The sequence below is a fragment of the Schistocerca serialis genome, chromosome 10, assembly GCF_023864345.2.
Source record: "Schistocerca serialis cubense isolate TAMUIC-IGC-003099 chromosome 10, iqSchSeri2.2, whole genome shotgun sequence".
Lineage (NCBI taxonomy): Eukaryota > Metazoa > Arthropoda > Insecta > Orthoptera > Acrididae > Schistocerca > Schistocerca serialis.
The window spans coordinates 93884784-93898199 of NC_064647.1; the positions used below are offsets into that span (position 1 = coordinate 93884784).

At 39.5% G+C, this 13416-nt stretch overlaps 1 protein-coding gene across 2 annotated transcripts in view; it reads right to left on the reverse strand.

Annotated features, from left to right (window-relative positions):
- LOC126425014 (uncharacterized) overlaps positions 1 to 13416 on the reverse strand; it is a 124506-nt gene that overhangs the window by 658 nt on the left and 110432 nt on the right. For both annotated transcript variants that reach the window (XM_050087922.1, XM_050087921.1), the window contains exons 7-8: positions 6039 to 6169; positions 1552 to 1822 (exon numbers count right to left, since the gene is read on the reverse strand). In XM_050087922.1, the coding sequence (XP_049943879.1) occupies positions 1552 to 1822; positions 6039 to 6169 (402 nt within the window). The remainder of the gene's footprint in view (positions 1 to 1551; positions 1823 to 6038; positions 6170 to 13416) is intronic.

Genomic DNA, 13416 nt, shown 5'->3' on the forward strand with positions numbered 1-13416 from the left:
ATGTACACGCTGAGAAAATTTTACAACTGAACAAAAGATAAACAATACGAAACCACAATTACATTGCGCTACCACGATGTTTTCAAGGTGTGTGGTTTGCACGCCTGAATGGTACAGACAGCTATAACTAAAATGGAAAGATATCTGTGGAGAGGCCAGACAAACTTATGGTTCTTGAAGAAGGGTAACAGCATTTTTATAATTACAGAGTCTGGAGGAGTGACTGATCTGGCAATGTAACATTAGCCAACATAGCCTTGATAGCTTGGTAGTTCTAACTTGGGGGTTAAAATCACTCATTTGGATTACAGGTGAGGACTACTCTTGTCATAGCCAGAAACAAATCCGTGGATGCTGAGGGAATTAGATCACGAAATGAGACTCAAAGTACTACATTAACTGGTTATTTGGTCAGCAAAATAACTGAATGTGGAAGCAGAGAGAATGTAAAATGAAATACTCTCAATAGCAAGAAAAACGTTTCTGAAAAATAGAAATATGTCAAACTTGAGTTTCTCCCAGTACATAAAATATTCACACAACTTATGAGAATGCAGCCAACACTTCAACAACTTCCGATAATTTGGCAGGTTTTCAAAGCACACATACGAAAAGAGTACTGTAGAAGCATGCTCTCATCGTGTTTGTGCCTTCAATGTGGGGTGTTCATCTGCTGAAATGTCCACAGTTCCCTGAAGCGTTCACCCAGCTGCATTCCTGTAAGTTGTTAGAACAAGAGAAATTTGTTAGCAAAGGAAAAAAAGTAAGTGTTAGGAAGTCCTTTCTGAAAGTATTCGCCTGGAGTATTGCCTTGTACAAAAGTGAAATGTATCTAACAAACAGATCATACCAGAAGATAATAGAAGCTTCTACAATGTGGTGCTACAGAAGAATGCTGAGTATTAGATCGAATAACCAATGAGGCGTTACTGAAGGACCAGATGAGAATTTGAACTGCCACCCTTCCGGAACAGACCCCACACTTTACCACTACATCGCCTCATTCAGCAGAATGGGAGGCCAGTAGTGTGACCCTCAAGATGCAAAATTATAGATACTGCTTACAAACACATATAAGAGCAGGAAAAAAAAACAATATTTAGATTCCAGTATAAATGGTAAGCTGGAGAGCTTCTGTGAGGTTTGGAAAGTAAGAGACAAATGCTGCCAGAAGGGAATATGTGAGAATGGTTCATGAAAGAGTCTCAGGTAGCTCAGATGGTAACATGCTTGCCTGTGAGAAATGAGGCTGCAGCTTAAAATCCCAGCCTGGAACATCTGCCACAAGTGTTAGTATCAGATCTGTTACTTCCTTTTTAGGGAAGAACAAGGGATTCATAACTTCCTCTGATAAACTGTGTGTGTGTGTGTGTGTGTGTGTGTGTGTGTGTGTGTTTTGGGTAAGGGGATTCTAATGGGCTCTAGTTCTGGGTTTCATTGTGTATAAGGCTATACTTATGGACAAACTCTGAACACATACTTCCAGACAATGCAATGAAACACTGTTCATAGACACAGACATGCACAGTAGAGAAAAACAAGTTAACATACAGCTGTGGTGTCCTTTCTAGCCTCGCTTTTCAAATCCACATAATCATATGGTGGCGGAGGTGCCACGACTTGCTGGGCATCGACAAATGGCGTAGGACTCCGGCGTGGCAGACTGGACCGCCTGGAGTAGCGGGTTTCAAAGGACCCAGTGAAGTCAGCCTTAGCCCAACGGGTCGTGGAAGGGCTGTCTGCTGCCACTGGAGTATGTTGCGGCAGGAAAGGTGCATATGCTGATTGCGAGAAAATGCTTGGCTTGTCTTCAGTTTCCTCCCTGCAGAAATGTGTGTTTGCTTTAATGTTTGCACATATCTCACTTCCATCAATAATTAAAGATTATACATAGTTTGTGCTCTGCAAATATTTCCATAACAGAAAAGTGCATACACATCCAAACACATGGGAAGTGTCCAAAATTTTTTGTACTGACATTACAGAAAGTTCTAATGTTATGAATGGACATTTGCCTTTTAAGTCTATTGACAATTCTAGACTGCATGATACAATACCTGTTTATGAGATACCTCTGTTTTTTCCCAGTGTGGCTGAACAACAACTGGGCAGAACACCAGTAATTCAAACCAGTTCATGTTTGACCCTTGACCAAAATACAAGGTAGGACCAGAAAGTACGAGGGTCACTCCAAAAGAAATGCACACTATCTTTGTAAAAATACAGTTTTCATTCTGCATGTGTGAAAGTTTTACGGTGTGCAGATACATCCTTCCCACTCGTTTTCAAACTTAGTTCAACCTGTTCCCTTGAGTGACGCCGTCACAGCATGTCTTCAAGATGGCTGCTACACTTGACGTTCGTCAGAAGCAACATGCTGTCATAGAATTCTTGTGCTGTGAAAACGAGACAGTGGGAAACATCCACAAGAGGTTGAAAAAGGTGTATGGAGACGCTGCTGTCAATTGCAGTACAGTTAGTCGGTGGGCAAGCAGATTATGTGATGAAAGCGGGCACGGCAATATTGAGGATTGTCCTCGCAGCGGCAGGCCTCGTACTGCACACACTCCAGACAATGTGTAGAGAGTTAACAAATTGGTGACTGCTGACAGACGCATCACAGTGAACGAATTGTCACGCTACTTCGGGATAGGGGATGGAAGTGTTTACAGAATACTGAAAGTGTTGGCGTTGAAAAAGGTTTGTGCCAGGTGGGTTCCCAGGATGTTGACAGTGGCTCACAAAGAAACAAGAAAAACAGTATGCAGCGAACTTTTGGAACAGTACGAGAATGGTGGAGATGAATTTCTTGGAAGAATTGTGACAGGTGATGAAACATGGTTCCATCATTTTTCGCCAGAGACGAAGGAAGAGGCAATCAATGGAGTGGCATCATGCAAATTCACCTAAGAAAAAATTTCAAAACCACAGCTTTTGCTGCAAAAGTTATGGCTACAGTGTTTTTCGATTACCAAGGACTCTTGCTTGTGGACATCATGCCAAGTGGAACCACCATAAATTCTTATGCATATGTGATCGACACTGAAGAAACTTCAAGCTCGACTGAGTCATGTTCGACCACATCGACAAAAGCAGGATGTTTTGCTGTTGCATGACAATGCACGTCCACATGTCAGTCAAAAAACCATGGAAGCACTCACAAAACTCGAATGGTCAACACTGAAACACCCACCTTACAGCCCTGACCTGGCTCCATTTGGGAAACTGAAAGACTCTCTTCTTGGAACAAGGTTTGAAATGTAAATATTGTTCCTAAAGAATGTATCTACACACTGTAAAACTTTCAAACATGTAGAATAAAAGATGGATTAAAAAAAAAAATAGTGTGCATTTCTTTTGGAGTGTCCCTCGTAACTTCCATTTGTGTCACTTTCCGCAGCAGTACTACAATCATAGTTCAGAGCATGCACGGCAGTTGCTTAAGACATGCTGAACTGTATGAAGACGAACAAAGTGTTTGGTTAACATAGAAATGGTTCATGCAGCTGAACTCAAAGGAAAACAGAGAGTTTACTGTATCCAGCTTTTCAGAAATTTGTACAAATTGCAATATGATTTCTTTCTTAAAAACGGAATTTTCAGGAACTGTGTGCTTGTTTGGTGACAAAAACAGTTACAGAGAGACAAGAAAAAGCATCGAGACAGTGTTCTTTACCTTTAGACATATTACAACAAAGGTGCTGACAATTTTTCTCTCACTTATGGAACTCCTCAATCAAAAGAACAATCAACGAAATGGCGGCACACTGCATCATCAGTAAAGACTAAAAATGAGCAAATCCTGACACCTCAATAAGTCAAGCATACTGTACTTTGGGATAAATGCAGCATTCCACTGGTGCATTTTTTACCACAATGGGGACCAGTCAGTCAATACAAATGTTTACTGTAAGACCCTTTTGAAAGTCTGCTGCCCAATACACTACAGATTTACAAAGCTCTATTCTTTTGCTGGAAGATGCTACTCAAGGAAGGAGTATCTGACGGTCAACAAGCTACATTCTACCCTTGTAGCAGTGGATCTATTTCAGGGTAGTAAATTGTCCTTGCTACTAAGTCATGAAAACCTTAGGATTCACCTGCAACCTATTTCTGGCCACAAGTTATTAATGGAATGCTAAAATATTGTAGCTTTCTTAGGAAATTAATAGGGACAAATTTTGGCAGTATCGTTTGTCTTTGTGGAACATGGGTGAATGTGGGTTTAAGAAAAACCTGGACAGACAATACCAAAAGCAGTAGTATAGCAGGTCTGATTGGCATAGGAAAGACAATAATTGTGACTGTTATTCAGTTCAAACAAGACCTTTGACTACCATGAAGAGATGAACTGCAAAGCTTTTGTGAAATGATTTGAAGACACTGTGCTTCAAAACTTAACAAAAAAACTCCAATTGTTGTAGATAACACTCCATATCATTCGGTAATACAAGATAAAATGCCCACAAAGGCAACAAAGAAAAATAGACATTGTTTGCTGGCTAGAGAAATGTAAGATATGGTTTGACAGTAACTTCATGAGGGCAGATCAATAGTTTTTGAGACGTAACATTGTAAGTTTAAAACTGTTTACAAAAGGGAAAATGTAGCTTGTTTCAAAGTAATTAATATAAACTCATGCCCTAATTAAAACTGAGAACAGATTTTTGACGTGCTGAGACACACTGCAGAGATCTATATAGTATGTGAATGTGATTTTTTTTTTTTTTTTTACTTTATTTTTGTGAAAGGTACAGGCTTCAAACAATTTTCTACTGCTGTAGAGAGTGATGCACTGCGTGGCTGCCCATGCTACATGACATGATAATGCTGCTACTTTAAACCTGAAATGTCAAGTACTAACTACCAGATTACAGGGACTGTGAGTAACCTACCATCATACTCAACCGTCCCCAACCAACTCTTTTCCCCCCGTTGTGGCAAGTGCTATTACATATTTTTTGTTGTGAATAGCTCTTGCTAGTACTGGGAGTTGCACCTCAAGAACTTAAGTATTGGCCATCACATTTGTCTATAAATTTAAGTTTTCTGAACTTACCTTTTCATAAAGCTAATCTTCAGGTACTTTTAACGGTAAGTGAAAAGGAGGAACTTCAGTGACAGTTAATGCTACAAACAAAATTAAAATTGGCGTGTACACAGATACAAAAAACTATAAAAACTTCCACAGTGTGAGGGACAAATGAAAACTTCATCATCATGTAGCTAAAGAAACAATGCTGCCACCTCGAGGTTGCTGCAAAAATCTATGCTCATTTTAATAATAATAATAATAATAACAATAAAACACATCACATCTGCACTCTGAAAGTTACAACTGCTTATCTCTGCACTCTGAAAGTTACAACTGTTTATCGTCACTGAAGAGAGAATACTGTGCAACTGACTCAGAGTAGATTAGTCTCATAAATGCAAAAGTGAACACACAGAGACAACATACTGTTACTGCTCGTTACATATCTTTGTGTTGAAAAGCAGTTCTTGAGTGAAGCTTCAGTTGACAGCAACTGACAGTACTTTAAAAGATGATCTTTCACCGGAAAAGAGATCGTTGCTTACTTGAACGTAGTAAATGAAAGTGGAGGTTTGATTTTGAGAGTGGTTTACAGTTGCCAGTCCCTACAAGAATGGTCATTCCTCTGCAGGTCTTCCCACATTTCACTAGTCTGATGTTGGAATCTCCTTCCAATCAAGAGCATCATCCACAAAAATATGCAGAATGTCTGACATTTCATCTAAGTGGTTTTTAATTCTCTTTCAGTTACACGGAATTTACATTTTTTTTTTTACTCGGTTTCATTTACACGGTATTCGTTCACCATAATTTTCATTGTACAGTACTGAAAATTTGTCGTTCCCCCAGTAACAGCAGATGCTACGAGTCAAGACAAATTTATAAAATCCAGTTGAGCAGTATCCCTTCAGTCACACAGTGAAGTGGAGCATATATATTACCACTACCGATGATTGAAGGGCAAATTTTTGAAGAAATATGTCTGTAAGACAGTTCCACATACCTTTTACTATTTTCATACATCCCAGGCAGTGATTTTTCTTTTTTTTGGCTTATGTTGTAATAGGCATTATCCGAATATGTTCCATTATTGTGTCCACATTTAACACATGTTGACTGAAGTGGTCCTTTCACCTAAATACAAAACACAGTTTTAAGCACATTTATACCTTCAGAGTTAGAAAAACTCAATGTATTTTAGACTAGAAAAGAATTCCCTTAACCTTAATGAGAATGATTTATTGAGTAAAACAAGGTGAATCTACAATAAAATTTTGAGGCATCAGGAATGGCATGCCAGTATTCACCTTTAGGAGGCGAAACTTTTTGTTCCTTCCTCTGAGAGGAAAGAGGGATTGTTTAGAAAAGAAGGGCAGGTCACCCAGCACTCAGGATGAGAGAGAGCCAACTGCTATGAGCTCTCACCTTCGAATGACGCGCGCTCTTTCCCCACACTATCCTTTCTCCCTCACTGATGAAGGAACTAATACAGAAGTTTCTGATTACTGGGTTTATACAGACTGCAGGTTGCACTGATAACCAAAAGAAAAATAGGCGTTGTTTGCTGGCTAGAGAAATGTAAGATATGGTTTGATTGATTTGATCCAATCAGGCAGAGTCACAACAATGGTCTTAACTCTCTGTAGTGTAGTCTGCACAGAAACTATGTGTTGCATCTCTTCTTGTCATTCTAGTACAGCCAGACAATTGCCCTAAAGAGTAGCAGGAGGTACTGTACTAGGCCTTTGTTCAACAAAATGCCTTCAGGAAATAGTGAGTCAAATATTTTGTGTCTTTTGGCCTTCAGTGCTTCACACTGAAAGATTAAATGAGGAGCAGTTTCATCCCCCATACCACAGTCCACGCTTTGGGACTTCTTTCTCTATTCACATTGTGTATAAATGTTTCTCAAAGTTCCCATGCCCAATCATTAAACTTACCAAGAGTTTAATTTGATTCTTCTTCAAGCCCAGGACTACAGAATCTCTCTTTAAAAAAGTCCTCAGCATCATTAGTTTGGCATGTTTTTGTTTTTGGATCTTCATCCAAAGTTCTGTGTGTTGCTTTCTGAGCCAGCTACGTAGTTCAGATTGTATTGTCACCTAACTGACAGTTAACTTAGTGACCAGGGACCGGAGCAGGGTTTCCTTGTTGCATTACAGTACCCACAAGGGATTCACGGCATTCTGCAATGATCTTTGATCTCATAGGAGGGGATGATAGAGATTTCAGAGCTGCTTGGCTGTCCAAATGAATGTAATTGGCATAATCCTTGTAGCATCTATGTACATTACCCTCCATATACATAATGAAAGTGGATATTTCTCTGCCTAGAATATTTTAGCCACTAGTCTAGGCTGTATCCCATATACCTTTGGCCCAACACCTTCATCTGTTTTTGACCCATCAACAAATTGGATTAGTCTGAACAGTATTGTGCTCCCTGCTTCCAACTGTTACAATTTGTTTGAAGCAGCTGGAAGATATTGTATAGTTAATTGGCATTTCTCCAACCATTCCTATATTTACCGCATTCATCGTCACAATGTGAGATTCTGGATATCCTAAAGATTTCCAGTTCTTTTCCATGTGTGTGTGTGTGTGTGTGTGTGTGTGTGTGTGTGTGTGTTATTACCTGATGAGGGGACCTTCTGGGAGGTGCATCAAGTTATGAGCTCCCACTTCGCCTGCTTATAGTATGGGTAGGCACCTATCACACCCTAAAATTGTAGGTGCCAATGCGGCCTCGTGTTTGAAAGATTGTCTGTTAAAGTTTGGGCAGCTCTTTATATACAGAAAAGTTTCACTATTGTGGCAAATGAGTGAGTAGCTGAGTGGCAAGTGAGCGAGACTCCCATCCAGGCGACCCTGGTCAGACACCCGTGTATGCTACTTTTGTGTCCTCATTTTTCAAATGCTTGTTTTAATTTATAATTGCTCGTGAAAATTTGGAATTGATTAAAAAAAATTACAAGCCTCTATAAATCAAAATTACAAATTGAATGTCACACTTTCTTTCAATACTTTGCGTTTTGTTTTTTATTTTAACAGGAAATTAACTGGGATTAAAACATTGGCATACATAAATTTGCCTATTTACATGAAAACTGAGAGAAGTTGTTACACTATTTCTTCAAAAATAATCATAAACCCATCATACAAATGTTGGGACAGTGTCCTAGAAAATTTTATACCTGTCAGATCGTTGACGCATCGTCGCGCCTAATCCTGTTTATGGTCTGTGAACGTTGATGTTACTCTATTTGTACCTGCCGTTCCACAAATAAAAGGACTCTACTGTCTGTGTACATGAGTAGCGATGGTTATAACTGCCGAATAAACGTTTCTCGTCAGTTGAAGGCTTGGCTTTGAAGTGTGCAGACGTTTATCCTTTAAAATGGAGCGAAGTGTAAGTTGTTCATGAGTTGTCAGTGAGTGTAATTTTGACAATATTGAAAATCTGGTGGAAGACCAAGGATGTTTTTGGTGGGCTGCACCTAACAACGAAGAACGGCAGGAGTTAACAGACGCAATGCATTGTCTACGGCAGTTACTTATCAAAAACAACTTTATACTGGAATCAGCGAGCTCCAACATCACTGAACGATCTTCATTAATCGGCAGAGAAATGTTCAAATGATTTCTAGACAGATACGGGACTATGACATTCACTGACCAAGAAGTGTTATTTTCCGACAATGAAGATGTTGCAAGTCCTTCCGAAACAAGCCACGACGGAAGTGACGCACGGAAAAAATGAAAAATAGAAATAACACCTATTTCTTCATATTCTAATGAAGAAGATGATGGAATGAGTGGACCAGAATCCCATATGTAGTGAAAGTCAAGGCTGTGGAGATGGCAGAACTTCATCCAACGTGGTCATTGAAAATGTTACAAAAACATTCAATGAGATTATTGAAAAGCAAAACCCAGTTGTCAAAGCGGAGATTCCAAGTCACAATAGGAGGGAAGCGAAATGATAAACTGGAAGTAATCAATTCGTATGTTTACGACCGGTTTATCGAGGCGAGAGACCAGAGAGCACGCCTCTCGTAACAACACGGATGCTCCAACATTGGGCAATGGCTGCTGCTTTTCAATTTCTGGATGAAAATTTTGACTTCAAAGCATCGGAATCTTGGGTTCGTCGCTTCAAATTGTTGCATCAGAAATCTCAATGGCATGTAACACAATATGTCAGCGAGAAAGACAAGAGAACTTTAGATTTGTTTCTGGAAATCGCTACGAAATATTAGCAGCAAACAATTAATATAATCATGAGATTCAACCCTGATTATATCATAAATACAGATCAAACAGGATGTGACTATAAAATAAGCAGCAGGTGCACTTTGTCCCACAAAGGTGAAAAAGTCACCGAAATTGCTGTGGGACAAATAACTAAATTGACGCACTCATATACTGCGCAATACGCAATCACATTGTCTAGAGAACTGCTGCCTAAAGTATCTGCCTGCAAGAAGTGACTGGAACGTTCGGCCCCTGAATACGAAAAGACGTTGACAAATATATGGAGAAATACCAGAATGTTTACATAACATCGACAAAGTCCGGAAAACTGCACAAACAAACATATGAAGAGTTTTTGGATGAAGTAATTCAACCATACGTGGAAATTAATCAATTCCTCTACATCGTTGACTCGTGGGGTGGGCAAACCTCCATGAACTTGCATCAAATGAAATTCAATGATGAAGATGGCCTACCAACTTGTACTCTATCAGTGATACCACCACGATGTACACTGTTTTGTCATCCATGCGATTTATATTTTTATCACCAAGTAAAGAATTACATTCACCACTTCCAAAATGCTCCGTACCTATTGCAACACAACGTATAATTCACTTCCAGGGAGGACATGGTAAAAATTCATTCGCTGGTACATGACCAACTGCAGGCTCTGATAAATAAAAATATGATAAGGTATGTGAATAAAGCATTATTTTCAATTTTCGGATAGCTTGTTTGGATTTTCAGATATACTACAAGTTCATCATTAATATTGTTACAAATATGCCTGGCATGCCGCGAAGCTTGATCCATCGCAAAAAGAAGTATTCCATAACGTCAATGCAGTGGCGTTTCCTGTGGACTTGAGAAAATACAGATGTGATTCCGACGAAAATGAATGTGCATTCATACAATGTTCATGGTGTCGAAAGTACAAATGTTTTGATTGTTTCTATACCAAGTATCATCCGTCGGAATGTACTTGTCAAAATATAGGAAATATCGATTAACTTTCTACTAAATGAAACATAATTTTTAATCCCTCATTCGTTGTTTTTTCTTTTCTTTTTTAATATACCCTACCTCAACGGAACAAAATTAAAAATACAACGAAAAAAATTGAAAAATAATAAAATATTTCAAGAAATTACTTTACGGTTAATTTCCTGTTAAAATAATTTTTAAAAAAATGCAAAAGATTGAATCAAAATTTGACATTGAATGTGTAATTTTGATTTATAGCGGCTTGTAATTCTTTTTAATCAATTCCTTGCAGAATTTTCATGATTAATTATAAATTAAAACAGGCATTTGGGGGGGAAAAAAAAGAAGGAAACAAAAGTTGCATGGACGGGTCTTGAACCAGGGTCGCCTGGATGGGAGTCTCGCTCGCTTTCCACTTAGCTACTCGCTCACTTTCCACAACAGTGAAACTTTTCTGTATATTAAGAGCTGCCCAAACTTTAACAGGCAATCTTTAAAAAAAAAAGGTGGCTGCATTGGCACCTACAATTTTAGGGTGCGATAGGTGCCTACCCACACTATAAGCAGGCGAAATGGGAGCTCATAGCTCAATGCACCTCCCAGAAGGTCCCCTCTTGAGTGACATACCGTTTCTGGACTGGACAGCCTTAGGATAGGCACTTTTTCATTGCATCTTATATTTTACAAAATTACTTAATTAGATAGATAAAAAAATCTGCTTATCAAGCAGTGGCAAAAAACACACATAAAAGATGGTTATATTTTGATTTTCAACCATACAATGAAAAAGACATGTACTACCGATAGTCAGTAAGGCCACTGATAGATTTAAACTATTGATAGCACTATCGGCTATTGCCTATATGTACATTAGCTAAGACCAACTACTGTACATTGCTGTTCTTTCTTCGGTTCAGTTATTGTTTTGTTTATGAAATCAGTTCTTTCTTACAGTTAAATTTAATGTAAGTGCTGCCGTTTACTGCTTTTGTGCCATATGCTGTTTAATTACGGATACGTTTGTAACAGGAAAGAGGAGGAAAACTGAATTTGATTTGTCCATTAGCATTATGAAAGTTAAAACTGTGTATGCATTACTAAAACAGCCTAATTACCTATCTATAACTGTTTCATGTTAGCAATAGTCATTATTTGGCGACTGGTAGAACATTGGTATTGCAGTATTTCAGAATTTCACAAGACAGTGAAGCAGTAAACATCATAACAAATACCATTAAATTAAAATCAATACACAGAAACACACTTGGATTTGCCTATGTTACCGGAAAATCGAGTTGATCAACAAAAATGTCACCCCAACAGTGATGGTGATATTTATTTAAAAAGTTTGCTCAAAAGTCTATCATTATTAGCTCAAATGGCAAAATATTGGGAAAGCTGTTCCAATATGGAAAGTTGGGGTTTGGAAAGAGCAGTTCTATATCTTGTTTCTAAAAGATTTTTTCAGCAATCGGCTTCAATTCGTCCAAGGCAGCTGTGCCCCCACCCCCTTTTGCTCAAAATCCATTTACTCTCTTGTAATACTATAGTAACAGAAGCCAAGAATTCCTGCACAATTAAATCTTAAAATATGCATGCACTATCAAATGATGAAACATGAACAAGTAAAGGAGAAACATGCAATATGAGAGGAAAAAAAAGGACACAATGTCAAATATATATTCCATCTTTTGTCGAGATGCATTTTATTTTATTTGAAGATAATGTACAACATCCAGTTTTTCCAAAGATTCAGGAGGTGAGGTGGTTCGGCTCCATCAGCCGGCAACCTTGAAAATGGTTTTCTGTGGTTTCCCCCATTTTAAATTTAGACAAATGCCTTGGTTCACCCCTACCAACCATCAGAAACACCTCCATTTCAACAACTGCCACTCATTCCACACCAAGAGGTCCCTTCCATACAGCCTACCCACCTGTGACCATCACATATGTAGTGACGAACATTCCCTCTCGAAATATACCAAGGGTCTCACTGAGGCCTTCACAGACTGTAATTACCCTCCCAACCTTGTACAAAATCCGATCTCCCATGCCTTATCTTTTCAGTCACCCACCACCTCCCAAATTCCCACTATCTGGCCACAGAGGAGTATTCTCCTCGTGACTCGGTATGACCCAGGACTGGAGCAACTGAATTACATTCTTCACCAGAGTTCCAACTACCTCTCATCATGCCCTGAAATTAGAAATGTCCAACCCACTATCCTTCCCACAGTGGTATTCTGCCATCAACCAAACCTACACAATATCCTCGTACATCCCTACACAAACCCTTGCCTCATGACTCATATACCTGTTATGGACCTAGATGCAAGACCTGTACCATACAACCTCACACCACCACCACCACCACCACCACCACCACCTGCTCCAGTCTGGTAACAAACGTCACATATCCCATCAAAGGCAAGGCTAACTGTGAAACTGGCCATGTGATCTACAAGTTTAGTTGCAACCACTGTGCTGCATTTTACATGGGCATGACAACCAACATTTAACTGTCTGTCTGCATGAATATTCACCGAAAAACTGCAGCCAAGAAACAACTGGATCACCCTGTTGCGAGCATACCAACCAACAAGAAATTCTTCATTCCAATGACTGCTTCACAGACTGTGTGATCTGGTTCCATCCCACCAACACTAGCTTATTTGAATTGTACAGCTGGGAACTCTCCCTGAAATATATCCTATGTTCCCATAACCTTCCTTGCCTCAAGCTTTGTTAGTCATTATCCACCCACCCGGGCCTACCTTGTTCCCACACCAGCACTACACAGGCGTCTAGTCCATCAATCTTTTTACTTCTCTCCTTTTCTGCTATCCCCCCTCCTCCTCTCTCTGCCTAACATCCTGACTGCACCTAGTTGCACTACACTCTTTCCACATTGTCACTGTAAGCTCCCACAGGTAGCACTTTACTGTCCCTGCCTTGCTATCCCTCCCGCTCCCTATCCCAGCCTCCTCCTTACCCCTACCACCCAGCTGCCTCTCCCATCATGCGCTGCTGCTTGTACTCTGGCTTCAGATGCCAGAGACTGTGGTCATGTGTGTATGAATTGCGTTTGCACATGTATGTGTGCGTATGTTGTCTATTTTCAACAAAGTCCTTGTTGGCCG